The sequence below is a fragment of the Fistularia commersonii genome, chromosome 28, assembly GCF_037954325.1.
Source record: "Fistularia commersonii isolate RoL2024-O1a breed Wild chromosome 28, RoL_Fcom_v1.0, whole genome shotgun sequence".
Lineage (NCBI taxonomy): Eukaryota > Metazoa > Chordata > Actinopteri > Syngnathiformes > Fistulariidae > Fistularia > Fistularia commersonii.
Genome location: NC_141311.1, coordinates 9,820,797 through 9,842,402, shown reverse-complemented (window position 1 = coordinate 9,842,402; position 21,606 = coordinate 9,820,797). Strand labels below are relative to the sequence as shown.

General features: G+C 47.8%; 1 protein-coding gene and 1 long non-coding RNA gene across 3 annotated transcripts in view; one reads left to right on the top strand and one right to left on the bottom strand.

Moving 5' to 3' along the window:
• Nucleotides 1–228: 228 nt before the first annotated feature.
• LOC147217517 (uncharacterized) lies at nucleotides 229–807 on the top strand. The gene is made up of 3 exons (XR_015108912.1): nucleotides 229–367; nucleotides 625–701; nucleotides 789–807. It is a non-coding gene; the product is annotated as an uncharacterized LOC147217517 (long non-coding RNA).
• An 8,415-nt stretch (nucleotides 808–9,222) lies between these two features.
• Nucleotides 9,223–21,606, bottom strand: part of lrrc4ba (leucine rich repeat containing 4Ba) — a 38,366-nt gene continuing 25,982 nt past the window's right edge. For both annotated transcript variants that reach the window (XM_086175442.1, XM_086175443.1), the window contains exon 3: nucleotides 9,223–19,882. In XM_086175442.1, coding sequence (XP_086031568.1) covers nucleotides 17,951–19,882 — 1,932 coding nt within the window. In that variant the 3' untranslated portion in view covers nucleotides 9,223–17,950. The remainder of the gene's footprint in view (nucleotides 19,883–21,606) is intronic.

The window sequence follows — 21,606 nt, the reverse complement described above, 5'->3', positions numbered from 1 at the left end:
TATTATCGGGTCATTTGGCGGGAAACATCGGTTTCCACGGCAACGCTGAGAGGCGGCTCCGGTGAATACCAATATAGACAATCATCCATCAATATCCCCGGGGCTCATTATCGGTTCGGAGTGTGAGGCCGCTGACGTCACACCGGATAATGAATAGCGTGGCGGTGAGAAGGACCGGAAGTGGCTCTAAGCCCCGCCCACACCGGAAGAGACGCGACCCGCCGCCACCGGGGAGGTTGTACCGCCCGGAGGGCTGTCACGGTCGTTCGTGTCCGTGAGCTTAAAAACCGGAAAAATGGCAAAACGGGACAAAAGGCTGTTCGGATAGAGAAATCGGAGATGACGCGCAGAAAACGGGTTTATTCAGGTGCGGTTCAAGTCTTTTGACCGGAAGTAACCGGCGACGTACACGTCCATGACCGAGTTCTTCAGTAGTTTTCACTTAGCAGTTCGAAATTAGATTTTAGTTGTGTTGATGTCATCCTTTTGTTAACACAATGTATTATAATCATAACGGAATATTCTAACACTTTCCGGGGCCTAGATAAATAAATCAATTGAGATAGAACAGAAAGTTCTGTCACTTCAAAACAAATTAAGAGTTGTCTTTTTCTTGGTGTCTAGACTCCAGGTTTGATCACACTCGGCTAGCTGCTGAAGCTAAGCTAACCCCCAGAAACACCGGTCACCGGTATTGAAACGTCAGTAAGTATTTTTTCTTATGCTTTATATTTTCTGGTCCTTCATGATTTTTTTTTTTTTTTTAATATATCGTCACCCATTTACAGGGAAGAGGAGCTGAATATGATTCCACTTACACCAGACAAGCAGATTCAGTACGTGACAATAAATAAATTCATGAAATGCTATAAAACATAACAGAACAATATAAAGAAACATCGATACATGACTAAAACAAAGCATAGCTACAATAAATGATAATGTAAAATGTCAAAACCTAACATAACAAAATGAGGTTTTTAACCACCTTCCTTACTGTATTAAGGCTGAAGCTCATCGCTATAATGATCAAGATAAGTGTCTTGTCCTTTTGAAAATATACAAGATTAGAAGCAAGAGTCCAGATGACACTTTCTTGAAAAAAATCATTAAAAAATTGAAATTAAATTATTAATAAATAAAGTGCGAACGCATGCATGCAATAACATGGAAAAACCAAAATATTTGTAAAAGAGTGAAATAAAAGATACGATGGCTCAGGGTTTGGTTCTCTTGTGTTGGGTCTCCCATGTTCTACCTGGGTTTCCTCACAATGGTTCTCTGTGAGTGGAGTGGAACAGCTGTCCCTTGACTGTATAAAAGGGATGAGACTTATCTCCCTGGTGTAGAAGATGGAGTCATCTTTAATATTTACACATTTTTATCATTAATATTAATTTCCAACAAGCAGATGCATGTTGTGTCTTGAAAGAAATAGATTAAATAAATTGAATTTTTTAATGAATAAATGCATTTTGGTGAAACATAGAAAACAATAAAAACAATACATTATGTGGAAAGTGGAAATAGAATTAGCGCAATAAAAAATGTTTATTTTTCATCATCACCATTAGCACTTTGTGAAAATGCCTGTTTTCAACCATTGCCATGTTAGCACAACATGAAGCTAGGTGTGCTATAAGCATCCATAACAATGGCGACCCGGGAAGGGCTGGGGAATACTTGTCAACAGGTATTTACCAAGCCATTGAACAAACATGGAATTACGTGTTAAACCACACTGTTTGCATGATAACACACGGAAGCACGCACAGAGGCTAGGTGTGTTAGCTCCTCAGTTAACAGGGGACTGATGCGTTACCCCCCTCCCTGGCTCAGGTGCAACAGTCTGGGCATGCGCCTGTGCTCTCCTCATGTACTTAGACTTGTCAGCCGGTACAAACGTTGGTACTCCCAGTGGCGCCCAGCAAGGTTGGACTCCGGCCAAGGTGGCGGGCAGCTGGAGGAGGGTGGGTGGACTCAATAAACCTGGTAGTGGAGTAAATAAAGACCATGCACAATCGTGCACAAACTGCACACACGGTTCCCCTGTGTGTGTACATTTACAGATGCATTTACACACACACAAACACACATAGGGTTTCCTTCCAGACCACAGCAACACCCCCCTGTTGCTAATCGATGTATTGAAGATGCAGATGAGCCTGCAGATGGAGTCACCTCAGCCGTAACCTCCTTGCCGCCAGTCATGACTGCAAACACTCCAGTCGTTTGGTGCTGCAGCACGGAGGAGGAGTGTGTGTGTGTTGTGTGCTCGCGCTAGCACAGATTTTGAAATGCGCAACAAATTCTCAGTCAAATCTCAGCGCAACAAAAATCTGATCAGTTCACCTTGGAACAGGATGCAGCAGCCTTACATAAGAAGCTATGGGTGGGGGTGGGGCGGAGTAGGGGGTGCAGCTGCTGCCTGCACGTCGATCACCAACCAGAGGACAGTTACAAAGCCTGTCTGCCGGAAGCGTCATCATAAACCGTTGTGTTTGTTTTGTATTCCGGTTTATTCCGGAATAGTGAGATAATTATCCGAGAGGTTCTGATGAAGGAGGCGCTCTCGCTTTGAGGAGCGCGGACGCGGATCCTAAGGCCGGTCTCCAGAACGGAGCCCATGATAAGTGTTGAATCGTAAGAACAGAGGGGGTTTTTACTGCGCACACACACACACACACACACATTCCCACAGCGGTGTTCTGTTGCCTCCGCCAGTCTCTGACAGAACATATGCCTGCTCTCAGGGAAAAAAAGTCATCTCTTCACGGATAGCTGTGCATGAAATAGTGTCCCCGGGAAAATCCCGGTTATAAATTACATCTCGGGCTGTTTGCGGGATTTCTTTTTCTTTCTTTTTTTTTGACCTTCTTCCCGGGACGCAGTTCACTCCGCCCTCTTAAACCTGCCCTGGCTAAGGGGGTGTGTTGTAGTTTTATTGTTTAAGGATTAGGATCTCCTCAAATGTTTTGTGTTTCACGAAAGCATCGTCTGAAACTGTTAGCTTTGCCCGAGCGTCGCACTCCACCCTGTGCTTAGATGGATTCAAATCGAAGGTTTCGGAAAAAAAGACTACGCACTTTTGCTAGACATTGATCAAAATCATTCTGAAGGAAATGCAAACTCAAATACTATTTAATATAAGGAGGTTTATATCAGCCAATCACCTGCAGAGAAGGGGACTCAATCGTCACCATGGGGGTTTTTTTGTGTGCTGCTCGTATGCCGGTGGTTTTACATGATGTAAACAAGTATTGTTTAATGGCTGTTTCAAATGTACTATTAGTAGTAGGAGTAGAAGTAGTAAAGTTCAGTTTCTTGAAAAAGAGCTCTCTTCTGATCATTACTGAATGTTTCTCTGATTTTTCCATTTTAGGCCCTGTATGGGTAAACTGTCTGTCACGTCTCCTATTTTGAAAATCTCCCCTCACTGTGCTTGTAGTGTCCGACATCCTGATCTGCTCCGCCCGTCACTGCGGAATTTACTTTCGATGCATATTTACGCTGATTTCGTGTGATTTGTAGCATTTCGATGATGGGATCGGAAGTGATGTCCAGATGATGCCCTGTTGCGTTTCCCTCGTCGCTGTCGGTGGCTGAGATGACTCATCACTATGCAGCGTCAGCTGTCATTAATCCGTTCATCAGCCACGAATGATGACCGTCTTTGAAAAAAAAAAAGCCTTCGATTAAACTCAAACAGCAAAGCCAGTGGTTGGTGTCACCATTAATCACACACACACACACACGCCTGTTTCACACACCTCATGCCGCTGCCTCCCCCCCACCCCGCCCGCCCCAACCCCTGATACAGCGTGCAGGATGTCTCATAGGTTGTACCTGTCATCTACCCCACCACCACCAAACCCCCCCGAGTCGCATTACCTCTCCTCTGCAACCCGCTCTCTAATCGATAACTCATCTCTCAATGTCGATTCCCCTGCTCCCCCCACAGGAAAACAAACGTCCTTCCATAGGACAAACAAAGGGGGGGTTGTGAGCAGGATATGGGGGTGTGTGGGTAAAGGAGGGCGGGCAGATAATTGAGAAAATACTGTAAACCCATGAAATGGCTAAAGAGCCTGTTGTGGCAAAGAGAAGGGGAAAGCTTGGGGTGAAGGTGAAGGGGGTGATTAGCCCCTGTCTCCAAGGTTACAGTCCACAACTGTATTACAGCAGGGTGGGGAGATGGGATGGGTGTGAGGATGTGTGTGTGTGTGTGGAGGGGATCTTCATCACATGACCATAAAGTGAATAAAACAGAGGATCTTGCATTCCTTTCTTTGACCTTCACATCTATCCATGACCTCCAGACAGAAACCTCGCCACGGCAACGACCACGGGCCGCTGATGACACCAAGAGACAAATGGCAGAGGGGGTGAGAGTGATGTGTGTGTATGTGTGTGTGTGTGTTGGGGTTCGGGGAATTGGCCTTTTCATGGAAAGAAGCGAAACAAGATGTTTGCCTCACATCATTAACCCCGTTACACTCCCCCTCTTTCTCAGGTGCCCCCCCTCCTGTCAGCTCCTCCGCCAACCCTTACAGTCCCCCGACAAGTCACAAGTGTTTTAGTCGAAGAGCGGGTGAGATGGAAGCAGAGCCTAATGACCCGAGGAGGTTCACCCTGACCCCCCCCCATCGCTGCCCCCTCCCCGACACCCCCTGCCTCCCAAGACCACGAGGGTACTGAAAAAAAAAATTCCAGGTGCTTTCGTGTGATCGGCTGGCAGGCTCGGGGGAAATCGAGGTGGTGTGGCGTCAGCATTTCTGAGGACCCGGGTGGAAATACATGGAATATGGCGTGTGTGTGTGTGTGATCATGCTTGTGTGTGCTGTGGTACAAAAAAAAATATTACACTTAAACACGGACTGTGCGCAGGCCTAATTCAGTAGGGTCTTGTTTGAATCTCCTTAATTTATTTATTTTCATTTTTTTCCCGCTGCGTCTCGTGCCCACGCGCAGGCTGGAGGAGGAATGACATCATGCGTAAACTATATGACAAAAGAGTGATTATAGGATTTGAAGGATGTTTTTGATTAAAAAAAATAAAAAAAGGGGAGATGCTGGAAAATGGGCAGTGAAAATACTTTTGGTGCACGTGCAGATTTCAGGTTTGTGCATGTGCACATTAAAGGGAAAATGGAAGACATCAATTTTTACAAACAATCATGCATAGACGTCCGACCATGGAGATGAAGGCTGTCGTTTTTTGCCCATCAAATTACGGTCGATCCTGATGCGCTATGGCGAAGGATGTATAGCAATGGTATTTGAAAACGAGCATTTCTGGTTCGATTCCCGGCTCCTCCTAGTGCGTTGAAGTGTCGTTGAACCAGTCACTGAACCCTTAGCTGCTCCCCTGGCGCTGGTGGACATGGTTCATCCAAGATGAGTTAAATGCAGAGAACGATTGATAAAGTATAAATTATTATATTGGCATTGGGCGCGGGGGCTTAACCTAGACGTTTCAGCTGTCATTCACACCTTTCATAATTTCAATTTCATAACAATTTCATAAACCCACTGACTTTTTGGACTGTGGGAAGATGGAGATCCAGGAGGGAACCCAGGCAGGAGAACATGGAGAGGGCATATAGGGAGAACCGATTATAAAATAACAATATTAACATTACATGTTTTATATAATAATAATATTTTTCAAATGTTTAAAGGCTCTTATTAAGTTTTGTAAGTACATGGAGAAAACCCATTGCTGGAGTTAGAAGAAATTAAAAAAGTAATATACCCCCCCCCCCACACACACACATCATATTCATGCATATGTGTGTGTGTGTGTGTCAGTATGTGTATACATCAGTGACGTGCAGTCAGTTGAGGCAGGGGAGGCCGGGCCTCACCTGTTACCATGGAAAGAAAAAAATGCAAAATGAAAAAATAAATTAAATGGTTATATTTATTCGGTGAGTTGTACTATAAAGTTATTTTCCACTTCACCATTTTTTTTTTTTTTTCAAAATCGCTAGCAAAAATTCACATTTACCGTTCAAATATGAATAAGTGACGTGCGGTGACGCGGCAAACAGCTGAGCCCACTATGGATTGCGCAATGATGCTGCTAGCTGTGCTCGCATGCTATGCACTGAGACCGTATTGCTGTCTCTGTGGATGTCACTATTAAAAAAAACACTTTTAATATATGAACTAAATTTCCATACTTAAGCTGATGTGTCTAATGTTTTTCGTCAACAACTGTAACGTATTTCTCGTAATCATACAACGACTGCAAAGAGACATTAAGTGAGGCACGCAGTGACGGTGCCTCATGGTAGGGGGCACTGCTGATCCCAGGGATCCTTCTTACTACTCGGATACAGAATAATAGAATTAACAATAGCAAGCTACAGTAAACAGTTAGCAAGTCAAGTGCAACCATCCAGTAATTTTTTGTAAATCTCCTTGGCAGCTTCTCAACTTTTTGGTCCAGAAGGATCTCACTCAAACTGTTCCTGAGGCGACAAAGTTGCTCCAGCTGGCAGCCACTGTTCCGGCTACGACGGCATCGGCGGAGCGCTCATTCTCGGCACCGAAAAGACTCAAAACATACAGTTGGAACAGGACCGATCAAGGACGACTGTCTTCACTGGCAGTGATTTCCATTGAGACAGAGAGACTTTTAAAACTGAAGAAAGATAAGGAAGACTTCTACAAGCAAGTTATCGATGCATTCCGTCAGAAGGAGCGGCGCATGGACTTCATTTATTAGTGAAGGTAAGAGATAATAGCATTTTTTTTACATGTGCTTTTTTTCTATGCTATAGTTTGTATATGAAAAAATACTCATATGATATTTAAAACAAAACATGTCAACTGCTGCCAATGAAGTGGTGAATAAGCTATTCTGTAGGGTTCATATGTTTGTAAATCTGACTGTGATGACGTCAGTAGGTATATATGTATATGTTAGTATGTATAGAAATATATATATATGTATACACACATATGTGTGTGTATGTATGTATAAATATCTGTGCATATGAGTATACACACACACACAAACATATCTCTCTCTCTCTCTCTCTCTCTCTCTCTCTCTCTATGTATATATATATATATATATATATATATATATATATATATATAGGGAGAAAAAAAATACAACAGGCCAATCCAAAAAGTTCTCTGACCTCAATCTACCGCCAGACGCCCGAAACAAGAACAGATTCGATTTCATGAATGTTGAAAAGAATGGAGAAAGAGGAAATCATTGTAAACACAGGCCGACATCCCATCGGTGCGTCCCATATATACAAGCGTGCACACTCATACACACACAGGCAGTAACGGTAGCCCTGACTCAGCCGCGCTCACAGGCTGACCTCTTGGCAAACCCCCAGCCGGCACAAGCTAAGTGTTCACCGCAGGCAAAAACAGCATCCCATAAACAGCAACACACACACACACGGACACACGCACTAGCTCGCTCAGACACGTGAGCGCAGCGGCACACATGCCTGCATATGGGGCGAACATGGGGCGCAGGCGTAGGTCGGCCGCTCGGGTCACGGTCCACACCCTGCAGCCAGACGGTCCGCAGCCCTAGTGTCAAGTCAGCTTTAACACACTGACACAGTGGCCGGGTGATGCTCACACACACACACACATACACACACACACACACTGCAATGATGCTCTTGCAGTCTGGGAAAGGGTGAAAAAAGGAAAATGTGGGATGCTGACAGAGAGGAAAAGGGAAACTCGCCGTGACGTGGGAGAACATTGAGTGGAACCCGGGGGAGAACAACCCACGGACAGACCAGGCTTGCAGATGTTCCTCAGCCTCCCGCCTGTCCCCGAGGCTTCGCTTTAAGGAGTTGATGTTTCTTAAACCACAAGGTCTCATTTTATCTTCTGGGTGTCTGACAGCAGTGGTGGGAAAGGCTTTTCCCTCTTCTTTCGTCACCATTAATAAGATTAAACTCAAATCATGACCCGGACACCGCAACATGACCCCAGGGGAGGGGGTGGGGATGTTCCAAGGGTCTAGAGCCAGGGTTGTTCTGTTTGAGAGGGTTGTGTGTGTGTGTGTGTGTGTGTGTGTGTGTGTGTGTGCATTAAATACAAAAAAAAACGCATAGAGTAGAGAAAAGGGCATAAACTGGAAATTTGTGACGCACAATATGCTGACATGGTATTAATACACGGCACAGGGTCGACTTTTACGACTGACTCAGAAACATCCCACCACAGAAGGCCGGTCCATAAACCCAAGGCTGTGCATGTGTGTGTGTGTCAGTGTGTGTGTGTGTGTATTCTGGAAAAGGGGGTGGTGGCGGTAAATGAACTAAAACACACTTCAAAATAAAGAGAAAAAAAAAAACACTCGCCGAAAGGACGGGAAACTACGAAGGTGAAGAGATTCGGGAGTAAATCTGTTTAAATCCCAGCGATCAGGATATCAGGTGGTGGAGGAGATAAAGAGAAGGAGACCAGGAAGGGCCGTGGTGTCGTGGTGTTTTACCAGACAACCTCAGCGTTGTCGTCAATCGTTCTCAGGTGATGCAGTGAAGAAGAGCAGAACAACTAGGTCAGGTGATCGGTGGTTAAATGTTTAAAAATATTTATTCTTTTTTTTTCAGTCTTGGAGGGGGTGTCAATTAACCCCCAGGCAATTGAATATAAACCTGTCGCCTGTGACGAGATCACCAATCTTCACCATTGATTACCATTAATTCCAACCAAGACCCAACCTGCCGTTAAATTAGCATTTAGTGCTAAGTTAGCATCAGCAACTATGAGATATACCCTTCATCAGCTACCGGAACATGGTTCCTGATGGAACAATGCAGGAAAAAAAATCTTGTGATGGTGCATCTGATCAACTGCGGAACTAAAAATAGAAAATAATTAGTTAAAAATCCATATTTTGATTGACAGAGTCCGGTCTGCTTCACAGTTGAAGGGGGGGGAGGATGCAACATCTAACTCTCCGCTTTTGGAAAAAAAAACAGAAAGCAAAAGAAAAATCAGCTTGAGTTTCTTTTTTGAACAGCAGGAAAACTGAACAGCAAATCAGAACAAATAGAGTCCCGGAATCTCTTGTTCCCGCTTCGACCTGAGAGGCCGTGGGTCGAACCTGGGTGCCGACGCATCCGGAGCCCTGTTCAGATGACACCTTGGGACATAAATAGATTAAAAATGAATACAAAAAAAAAAACATAAAAATGGAGGTGAATAAAAGCACAGCCAGTCTGGTTGTGAAAAAACGTTATTTTTATTTAATAAATTTCTCAGTATGGCACATGAACAAAGATCCAATGTTCTGAAAAAAGATTTGGCACAGAAATCCCCGAAGCAGAACAAATTCTTCCCTCCTCCACACACACGCACACACACACACACACACACACACACACACACACACACACACACACGCACCAGTGACATGTTCCTCCAGGGTGTTAACGTGCACATCTGTGGTTAAAACAGGTTAAAACACATCTTTAGAAGCGACCACGAGAAACAACCATCATCAAGAGAAGCTAAAGCCGAAGGGGGCGGCGGAGGAGGGCGGCCATGTTGGATCGGGACGGAGGGGGGGTGGCGGCAGATGTGGGTGGTGGCGCTGGAGGCATCGGAGGCCTTGGGTTCCGTGTTGCATTTGTTTTCCGTTTTTCCTGAGAGTGGGGGCGGAGGGGGAAGGTGGGCGTGCGTGTGAATCGAGGGGGTTCATACAGTAACGTCTAGCTGCTGGGTGAAAATGGGTGGGTGAAACAGGAAGTATGAGGTAGATTGAAAAGAGAGTAGGAGGAGGAGGAGGACAGAGGGGAAGCTTAATGTGATGAGGAGCAGGAGGGGAGGAGTAGTCCCGGTAAAACGGTGCATGCGTGGGAGAGACGGATGGAGGAGGAGGAGGAGGAAGAAGAGGAGGAGGTCGTGACCGAGGCCTTGGCTACATTTCCCGGGCTGAGGGTGAGAAAAGGGCAGCGGAGCGGGAGGACTCAGCCGCGCTCCGGGCTGCGCCTCCGCGGGTCGGTGCACAGAGAAGGAGTCACTCCTCCTCGGGCGCTCGGTGACATATGAGCGCCGCCGTTCCCCTTCTTCCTCTCCTCCCATCCTCCCTTCCACCCCCCTTCTCCCTGCGTCGTTATCTCCGCCGCCGCACGCCGACACAGAACCGCGGATGTCGGGCACACACTCCAGTGCACACATACAACCCACTGGGACGCATCAATATGCATGTTGACTACACACACACACACACACACATAGTGCACGTTAGTCACGTGCACGCACGGCAGCGTGTCTCTCTGCAGCGTCTTCCAGCCCTCCTGTCACCCCTGTCTCTCCCCTTCGCCTCCGCTGTCACACTGTCTCCGCCTGCCGAGGAAGGGAAGGGTGGTCTGAGTGTGTGTGTGTGTGTGTGTGTGTGTTACGGGGGGTTTACACCCTGGCTGGAAGTTAGTTAAGCGAAAGTTTAACTTTTCAAAGTGCTACATATTGTGTATGTGTGTGTGTTCTTCGGTTCTTGAAGAGAAAAGCTGTTTAATTTCAATTTAAATATTTAGTAAATGCCTCTAAATCCAAGAAAGTGGTGATAAAGTGACAAAGAGGCGGAAACCTGGGCATGTACTGTCAGCTGATTGGTCCTCAACCATCTCACCTGCACCGCTGACCCCCCCCCTCAGCGGACAGATAAGGACTCAGACGGCTCCCGTCAAACCACCTGCTCGTATCCCCAAACCGCCTGTCGCCGTCTCCTCGCCGCTCGCAACCAGACCTCAATTTGCACTTCAAAGCACACCCCCACACACACACACGTGTACACACACACACACACACACACACACACACACACACTCCGAGGCCCCACCGCTTCAAACAAACATCAGACGCGGCGCCGAGTGATCACGCCATCCATAAACAATAAACCTGGGAGCTGTGGATAGAGGGAACCAGGACAGGGCCCGTCCTCCAGGGGGAGCAGCGCTGCTGGGTCAGCACTTCTTCTCGCCGAACGGATGATTAAGGTCGTTCCCTGATGCAAGTGGAACCGGGGTGGGGGAGGATCTGCGAGGAGATGCGAGGAGGGGGGGGGGTGTTCTCAGAAGAATCCAGAAGCCCGGTAGGGTCACAATGGAATAAGAGCCACTCTATGTGTTTGAATATGTAAATACGGCTCTTATAACAACCCGATGACCTTCAGACGTGCGGAATCGGAACCGGACGTCGACGAGGGACGTTTCTCGTGTTCTGATGTTCCATGATGGAGGGAACAGACGCGACAATCCATGAATCCTGAAGCAGACAGGGGCAAACCACAGATCCTTGAGGCTGGCTTAGCGAAATAAAATAAAATGAAATAAAATGAAATAAAATTAAATAAAATAAGATAAAATAAAATAAAATAAAATAAAATAAAATAAAATAAAATACAAATACATTGTCACTGTTGATTTGCCCTGCGTCCACAAACAAGAACATGTATTGTAACTTAGGATTCCTGTTATAAAGCCTTTATAGAGCTGTAATTATCAACTCTTCGTTCACACGTCATGGCCCACATGCGCACACACGTACATGCAGACGGTCCCTCCATCCACGGCGATGTTGGCAAGATGACCGGAACGGGCGTCTTGCAGCCGACGGCCGCGGTTGCCTTGGCAACAGGGAAATATGCCGCGTAAATGGCCCGACCCGCTGTACAATTATGGACAGCTGCGGAAGGATGAGGCGCGGACTCGGTTTGCATAAACCTCCGCTGCAATCGCTGGCAGATTATTTCAGGATCCCCTACCACTCACACACACACAGTAAATAAACCACTCACTCACATTTTGTGCAATGTTGGTGTGTGTGTGTGTGTGTGAGAGAGAGAGAGACGTGAAAATAATAGCAGTAACGATGCATTTCAATCAGGCGCTCCTGCTGCACGAGACAATTAGCACTGCAGCACGTGCACCCCCTCCCACATCCATCAATAATGTATTCAGCCCTGCCCTGCTATCTTTAGAGGGTGTCAGAGAAGATGGGGGGCGATTAGGTCTTCATCAATGCCCCCCCCCATCTGACCACCCGCCCCACCACCATTCATATTGTCATGGTTACAGCTACAAGTCAAACTGTCCCTGTCTCTGCTTTTAAGAACCAACTCTCACAAAATTGACCTTCCACCTTATACACACCTAAAGATGGAGGGGGCGGGGGTTCCTCCTCTTCCTCACAGAGACAAGCGAAGCCGGGAGATTAAAATGGAGGTCAGACCCCCCCCCACCTCGGCACAGACGCACACAGCCTGAGCCAGCCCACCTGAACACACTCAAGAAGGTACAAGGCATGTGGCATGGAGACCAATGCACAGTACACTTACACACACGTGTGTGTGTGTATATATATATATATAATACTGGTTCATTTAAAATGCCCTGTATGAGGCATATATAGGATTAATATATGTATATATGTAAGTATGTGCATGTATGTATGTATGTGTGCGTATATCTACATGTATATGTGTGTTTGTGTTTATATATATATATATGATTTATATATATTCATACTATATATGTTTCATATGGGGTATTTTAAATGAACCAGTATTATATATACATATGCATATACATATAAGTATACTTATAAATGCATACATGTGTGCAGTACATGGAGGTGCATATATATAAATATATACAAGTGTACAAACACACATACACACACACACAGGATATGGATGTATATATATATGTCTATACAAGTGTGTGCATATACACACTTACATGTGCACATACAATCACACACGCACGCACACAAATGCATATATAAAGGGCATCACATGGTGGAATGAAATCCCTCATTCAATGTTTTACATAACAATAAAAATAAAAATGATATCGATGACATGAATGCAAAAAGCTACAAGTTTCTGAATATATACATATATATATATATATATATATATATATATTCTTTTTCAAGAGTCACAGTGTGAGACTAAAGATTTGCAGGTGAGTCAAAAACAACGAGGTACCTTCAGCTGCATTCTAAAGGTATAATTGACAAGTATGAGGTATTTAAACATGGAAAGGAAACCACTTTGTTACCAGTGAAATGAAAACATCAAAATATCCCATCACCTCACTTTCAGCGGCGTTCATCAGCACGGCGGTCTGTGCGCCATGCATGTTACCTCAGGGTTGCACCGGCATTTTGAATTGACTAAAATAATAGGATAAATTCTGGAATGCAGTCAAGCTCATCAGAAATGAGCAGAATTGCAGAGGCATCCTGCTATCAGTTCATAAAAGTACTACCAATAATTATACACGTCAATTTTACCTCTAACGTTATACTTTAGAAATATTACTTCTACCATCAATAAATGTAAATATCTTGATAGGAAAACCACCGTTTTTAAATTTTATATAAGTAAGACAAGTGTTCTTAGTCATAAATACACATCTGATTTTTTTAAATGCACGTCTAAGTAGTTAATTAGACTGTAATAAGAGGGTAACTTGATCCCATTACAAAACATATTACAGTCAGACTGGATGGCATGTGGAAAAAGAAACACAACTGTAATAACTATTTGAACACAACTTATACTGCTTATACTGAGCATTTAAATAGTTTGATATTCATATATCTATTATAGCCAATTTATTTGACATATTTTCACATTTTTTAAGGATTTAAAATAAAAAGGATGGAAGTAAAAACAGTACGCAATTTCAGATATGAACATGTGAGCTAATTTAAAAACAATGGCATAATTTTTGTTCAGAGGTATTTGAATGAGTAAAGTAAAGTAAGTAGTAAGTTAAGTGAAATCAATCAATTCATTGATTGGTAGATCAATCGGCTGTAAGGTGGGAATTATTTTGAACAAACGTATCTGCCGATTTTGTCTTGCTTTATTTACGGGACTGTCTCAGAAAATTAGAATATTGTGATACAGTTCTTTATCTTCTGTAATGCAATTAAAAAAACAAAAATTACTTTTTCATGATATTCCAATATTTTGAAACAGGATTTTTGAGTTTTCTTAAGATGTAAACCATAATCAGCAATATCAAAATAATAAAAGGCTTGCAATATTTCAGTTGATTTTTAATGAATCCAGAATGTGTGACATTTTTGTTTTCATAATTGCATTACAGACGATAAAGAACTTTATCACAATATTCAAATTTTCTGAGACAGTCCTGTATGTAATTTGAGAAAAATGAAACTTCGCGGAATGTAACTGAATCTAATCCTGCAAGATTGGGATTAGAGAAATGTCAGCATATTACTGAGCACAAAGGTTGTTTCTTGAACAAACTACAAGAATAACAATAACAATACCGGCAATACTAATAATGATCTTGAAATCGCACATGGCGCCGCCCAGTGAAGAAAAGGCCACGTGACCTCGATGGCGGCTAAAGGGGTCATTTCCTGCTGCCCCGCCCCCTGTAACGTCAACCAATCAGCTTTCTGCGCCTCGCTCCGGGACATTCGGTTAGCGCGAGATATGATAAGCAAAACACGAAGGCGGTGAGGCTGAGGTGACGAAGAGAAAAACACAAACTTGACCACGGGGTGACTCAAAGCTCAACTCCCCCCCCCTTCTGCAATTCCACCTTTGTATCTCGCCTCCATCCCCTTAACTCGCCTTCCCTCTCTGCGCCGTAATAATGGCGGCCTGCTCGGTCGGGTGACTCAGACGCAGTGGCACTGCGGAGCGTGCGCCTCCCACTCCGGAGCTCCGACTCAGGTCACATGGCCGGCGGTTCGTGCCACCGCGCGGCGGATACGGGGGCCTCGGGACGCTTTCCAAAACGATGAGAGGCTGCGGGCGACGGGCAGGGCACCAAGTATCTGAGAAAGTGGGGGCTAATATGTAATGTGTAACAGTCCTTGCTTTCAGCCACGAAACTGAAACACACGCACGCACGCACGCACGCATGCACACACATACCCAAAAGCATGCCCACATGATAATTCCTCCGTTATTTGCACACACAGAGGCAGATGAATATGTAAATAAGTGGGGAGGGCGATGTGGGTCCCTTGTGCTGGGGAAGGAGTATGTTAATGAGCGACGCAGGGTACGAGTGTTAATCACGAGCGCGAGCTGCATAAACGCGCTCGACGACAGCGGCGAGGGGGCCGATGCAAATGAAAGGCACCGGCGGCCGTGGCATATAAATGGCGTGATTCACTGACGGGGCGTCAGCGGGGTGAGAAATATGGATGGCGGTGCAAACAAATCAAATCCATTAATGAGGAGCATCACGGCGCCAATCACCTGGCAGATGAGAGTGTGTGTGTGTGTGTGTGTGTGTGTGTCAGGGTGGGGGTCGAGGAGAGGGGGTGACGGATTTTTAAGACGGATGCACAGGTGAGACTCCACTCTGTCTGTTCCTGTCTAGTTAGCATTCGAAGCCCAAATCGAGACACTCTGTCGCAGCAGCAACAGTTGCCAGGGAAACCTGACGGCGAGATGCTGAGGGGAAGGGGAGGAGGAAGAGGAGGAGGAGGAGGAGGAGGAGAGAGAGAGGGGTGAGGTGGAGGAGGAAGAGGACAATGCTCAGGTTGATATGCTACCACTGGCCAGCTCACTGAAATGCGGCACCTAAAAGCAACCTGACAGAGGAGGGGGGGTGGGGGAGGCAGCGGGGTGCCTGGCGCATTAGTCTGAGTGTGTTGTCATGGAAACGGGGTCTTGACATAGCGCAAAATTGCACCGTGATGGCAATGACATTCAGGAAAGCACAGAGTGATTGTGATCTTGTAAACCAGAGCAGGGCCTTTCCTGCCCCCCCCACGCACTCCCCGGGCCCCCCTCCCTCCTCACCGCGCAGGGCAAGAAAAAATAAAAAAACTAAAAATGAAATTAATTTGAAAAAATGCTCAAAAAAAATGAGAAAATAAAAAAAGGACCCGGTGCTAACCGTTACACATTCGCTGTCTCATCTCAAGCAGGAGCCGAATGGCATACAAACAGTGATACTACAATTAAAGTTGAGGAGAACAAACAAACAAATATGTATATATATAAATATATATATATTTATATATATACATATGCGTGTATCCACCAGATTTTACAATGCCTTTTTATGTGCCAGGTTTTTTTTTAATTTCCAAAGTGACGGCTGCGAACAGAACATCTCTCATAGTTATAACCTGTGTGATTATCTAATTATAATAACAATAACAATATTACAATAAAGATAACACTTGTTGTTTCTTTTAAAAAAAACAAACAAACCTGAAAATAATCAAACTAGATAAAAAGCCAAAATCAAAAGACACTTATCTTAATAGTTTTTAAATTTTTTTTTTCATATTTTTAGAAGAGATCTATAAGAGTCTATATTTTTTTCCCATTTAATTGTCTTTTTTTTTTTCTTTAGAAAAAAAATCCTCTGCCTTCCGTGTCTCTCCTTCCCTGAACCCTCTTCACTTGCTTTAAAAAAAAAAAAAAAAAAGAAAGAAAAAAATACGACACTCGGCGACACGTCCTGTTCGCCCGGCGTCGGCGCGACATCCAGGAGACACGATGTGGGAATAATCCGCTGAGGGCGAGCAGCTAGTCCTCCATGTCCCTTTTTTTCCCCTTAAATTCGTGAGGACTCGAGGGTGTTCCGACCTTTCGTGACCTCAGCGCGGGCCGTCGGCCGACACGTCTCCGCCCGGTTGCCGTCCCGGTCGCCCGCGGGGGGAGGTCGAGGGTCCGGCCCGAGCTCGGCCTCAAGAAACACCCGCCTTGTCCGCCCGTCGGCGCCGGCGGTTATAATAACCTCAACGCTGATAATGACAACAGGGTGGCGGGAGGCGTGGCTTCACCTACGCTTCAGATTGGCTGGCGGGACGGATGAGATCGGACGGGGGGGGACGGATCTTTTCGTTAAAGCCAACACTTGTTATCATTATTACCGTTAAGGACATTATTACGATACCGTAATCCATCCAGGACCCCCTTTTTCCAAATCCCCCCCCCGGCCAGAGTTTACATGACAAGGGCGTGAGGGGGTGACACTCTCCTGTGGCTACAAAACACTCAAAAATAAATCCAGTCAAATACTTTTCCGGTGTTCCTCTTTTTTTTTTTCTTGACCAGCCGAGGCCCTCGCGGCAGCCGCGACCGTCTGGTTCCCAGTCGAGAAAAAGCAGAACTTGGTGGTCGACTGTGCGTCTTTATCTTTTTTTTTTTTTTTTTTTTTTTGAAATACATCCCGCACACGCCGTAGGTCTCAGTCCGAAGCTTGATAAAGATTCTTTATAATTTATTTCTTTGAATGAAAATATATTTACGGTATATATAATATGTACTTTCAGTCCTTTTTTCTGCCTTTCACGGCGCCTCCGCCCCCCCCATCGCCACAAAAACCCGTTCATGTGGTTCCACCGTCGAGCGCCGCCGATCTGCGAGGACGGGGAGGGGAGAAAACGCGGGAAAGTGAAAACCTGGCCTCCAAAAAAGTCGGCTCTGATATGTGTGTCCTGGGTAGAGTCGCCGTGGCGCCGTCCGAACCTGCCGCTCCGTCTCGCCGCCCGCTGAAAAATCCTGCACGCCACTATTTGCTGTCCGGCATCTCTGCCAAACACCGACCTGACGGTCACAATCGGGGGGGCCAATAATACGTGTCCCTCCGCATATGTACACTCGCCGTGTATCTGGAAATATACAAAGAGATCTGTATAAAACCTCGTTGCGTGCGTGCGTGTGTGCGTGTGCGTGCGTGTGTGTGTGTGTCGCAAACGAGTCGGCTCGGCGTCGGACTCGGCCGCCTCGTGCCGCCGGCTCGGCGGTTCGGATGTTTGCGGAGCGTGTTCGTGTCGACGTTAACTGGGAAGCGTGTGCGGATGCCGTATTGCGGGGCCGTTCAGGACCTGGTTCTGTACCTCCGCCCGCGGGGGGGGAGGGGGGCGGAGGCTACAGTTTGTCCGGTGAACAACTCCGTTCCGTCTCCTAATCCCTGCGTCCGCCCCCGGCTCAGATCTGAGTCTCCTGCACGTTCTCCTTGGAGCCGCTCTTGAACAGCAGCGGCTCGTTCTGGCCTTTGCCCATCAGGCCTTTGAGGGAGCTGTGGAGGCTGAGCTGGGGGAGGGGCACCGGGGAGGGCAGGGTGCCACCCACGGGCGGGCCCCCGCCGCCGGAGGAGGGAACTTGGGAGCAAGATATGGACATGTTCTGGGCTTGGGAGCAGGGCGAGGGGTTGTTGTTGTTGTTGAGGCCCAGGCCCATCATGTTGTTGTTGAAGTGATGGGTCTTGTAGTAGTGGTTGAGGTGCTCCGATCGGGCCAGGTTGGGGAGGTTCACGATCTCCGGGTGGTGCAGCTTGAGACTTTGGCCCCCGCCTATTCCGCTGCTGCCGCTCTGCGTGACGGTGGAGCCGCCGGAGATGCCGCCGCCCCGTCCGCCGGCCCCCGCGCTCAGCTCGTCCTCCACGTTGATGATCTCGATAGCGCGGGCCGGACCGTGGTGTTTGTGCAGCTGGTGCTGCTTCCGCAGCTTGTAGAAGACGACCAGCATCACCGCCGCCATGAAGGTGATGGCCACGAAGCAGCCGATGATGATCTTGGTGGTCTTCATCACGTCCTCCAGGCCCGAGAAGCCCGGCTCGGTGATGGGCACGGTGAAGGTGGGGCGGGTGGAGCGCGGGGACGAGGAGGACCAATCGACGGGCAGCGAGGAGGCGGTGGTGGAGACGCCCTCCGGCCACAGGTGCCCGGAGGGTGTGGGAACCCGGATTAAGGTCTCATTGATGGCCACCAGCGCCGAATCCTCTTCGCCCGGGGTCTCAACCGTCTCCACGGTGACCGTGGTGAAGTAGGTGTAGTTGACGCTGGCGTCCGCCGCGGTCACGTTGAGGACGGCCGTCGCCGTGGTGTTGCCCGCGGCGTTGGTGACCATGCAGGTGTACTGACCGGTGTCGCGCAGCGTGACGTTGGTGAAGTTGAGCGTGCCGTCGTGCAGCACGGAGATCCGAACCCGGTAAGAGCCGTGGGTCATCAGCGTGCCGTTGGGGGTGATCCAGTTGACGGAGGTGGTGGAGGTGCTCGTGCGACACTTGAGCTCGGCCGCCATTCCCTCGGTGACATTGAGGTCCGTGGGCGGCTCCACGATGACGGGCGCGTAGCAGGTGACGTGGCTCTGGTCCAGCTCCCCGATGTACTTCCCCTTGAGAAAAGGGGGTGCGTGGCAGCGGGCGCAGCAGGTGGTGTTGCTGGGAACCGTCTCTTTGAGCCACCAGCTGAGCCAAAGCACGTCGCAGTTGCACACCCAGGGGTTGTGGTTGAGGTGCACCCTCTCCAGCTGGTGGAGGGGGGTGAAGAGGTCGTGGGGCAGCGAGTGCAGGGAGTTGTGGGAGAGGTTGAGCTCCTCCAGGTTTTTCAGGTCGTCGAAGGCATTGCGTTCGATGACGGACACCTGGGAGTGCATGAGCCACAGCTTCCGCAGAGACACCAGCCCCTGGAAGGAGCTGGGTCGGATGATCTCCAGGCGGTTCCCCGACAGCTCGAGCTCCTCCAGGCGCACCAGCGCCATCAGTTTGGGGATGTCCTTCAGCCCGCACATTCCGAGGTTCAGGTACCGCAGGTTGATGAGGCCCACGAAGGCCGCGTCGGAGATGAAGTCCAGCTTCTTGAGCTCCCCGAGGTCCAGTCGCCGCAGCGAGGGCACGCGGTGGAAGGCATAACCGGGCAGAGTCTCGATGGGGTTGTTGCGAAGCCAAAGCTCCCGCAGCTTGCTGAGGTACTCGAAGGCGTGCGACGGCACCAGCGTGAGGCGGTTGTCGAAGAGCTCCAGCGTGTTGAGGTTGGGGAGGCCATTGAACGCGCCCACTTCGATCTGACGGATTTGATTCTTGGACAGCTGGAGGATCTCGAGGTGCCTCAGGTGTTTGAAGGTGTCCGACTTGATGACCTTGAGGGAGAGAGAAGGGACAACGTGAGCGCGGAGCAATGACCGAGGGCTTTACCACAAAGAACGCGGCCCCGATTCTTTCAGGTGAAATCCCATTCCGGCTTAGATCGTCGACCGATGCTGTTTTATCTCGGACTTTAGATGCTTTTGTTGCCGACACCTTCCACACCTCACGTCGCCGCAGCAGAGGCGGCGAGCATCTTCTGACTCCGATCCCTCGCCGAAGGTCAGATCGGCCGGAGTCCGGTCCGGCGGACCAGACAGACGTTTTTGTTTTGGTTCCTCACAGAGCTGAAATCAGCACCCGGTTTCCCGTTCTGGTGTGGAAACGATGTACGGTGACAGCGAAGGCACCGCGGCAGTTTGAGAACCCGCTAACCGTTCCAAAAACAACGCTCATTTGTTGGGGAAAAGATGTCGGTCGGTTGCAGTGAGCTTGATGCCGGGGATGATGTGGTTCCCCGGAGAGAACCCAGACAGGCGAGGGGCACACGGAGAACACGGAGACCCCACGCACACAGAGGGAACCCAGTTGAGAACTTGATTAGAACCTGAAATCTTCTTGTCAAAGATCCTCAGATCTCTAAATATCAGAGATACAAGAGTTCAGAGCCTACAACCAGGCGCACAGACACTCTTGGAGTGGGGCCACCGTGGAGGGTGTGGGTGGGGGGGGTCGATCTCGGCTAAAAGAGAGGGAGGGAGAGTTGAGAGGGGGCGGGAGCTGTCAAGGCTTTACTTTCAGGGTCGTCAGCGAAGGAAAAAACAAGCCGGAGAATCCGGGATGCCTTCAGGTGCACAAACATTTTTAGATTTTTAATCATTTCAAGTGGGGCTGCAGGAAACAACAAACCGAATCAGAATCTACCGGCTAAAAATGAAAGATTTTTTTTTTTCTAGTCTGCTTCTTCTTCTTCTTCTTCTTCTTCTTGCACTTGAACGGCGTACATTAGCAGCTCGCATTTCAAATCGTGCATCGCCACGTCATGTTAACGTCCCCCAGCGCTTACTGCTGCTTTTACCGTCGGGGTGGCGGGGGATGGAGGGGGGGCAAGGATGTCGGACTAATAAGTCGCAGAGCCGTCTGAGAGCGGAAGAGACGCCTTGAGGAAACGCCACGCTCGCCGTCAGATGGAGGATTTTAAAACCTATCCTGTGGCCGAGACCGCCAGACCAGCGAAAATCAACTCCCTCTGTTTATATTTGGCGGATGATGCTTGGAATCGATGGATTGACGGTCTTCCTCTGAAAAGCCGCAGAACGCCGTCTGGTTTTAAGGGGCGATTTTAAGCCGCGATCCCTCCAACGAAGGCGCCAAGAGAATTTCGGTAGAGTAATGAAAGAGAAACATTTAAGCCATTATTTTGACAGGACAAACAAAATGCTTCTTGTCGCCACTTTTAGCGATTTCCCCCTCCTGTGGTTCAGAGGCAGAAGGAGGAAGCCGGTGTTAATCCTGATTGACAGCCCGGAGGCGGAGATGCATCTCTGAGCCCGACTCTTCTTCTCTTGTCCGGCAGGCCGCTGCGCAGCTCACATCGGCATGGCAACGCCGAACCGCAGCCGGCTCGGGTCAGAGCTCAGACCGCTTCCTGCTCTGGCATTCATGCCTCCGCTGGAATTTAGACCTTTTTATTACAATGTTGTACTTTTACCCATGAGGTCATTTCCATGCCAAAGAAACCACCAGTGTTTTGACCTTTGACCCCTGGAATGTAGTTTCT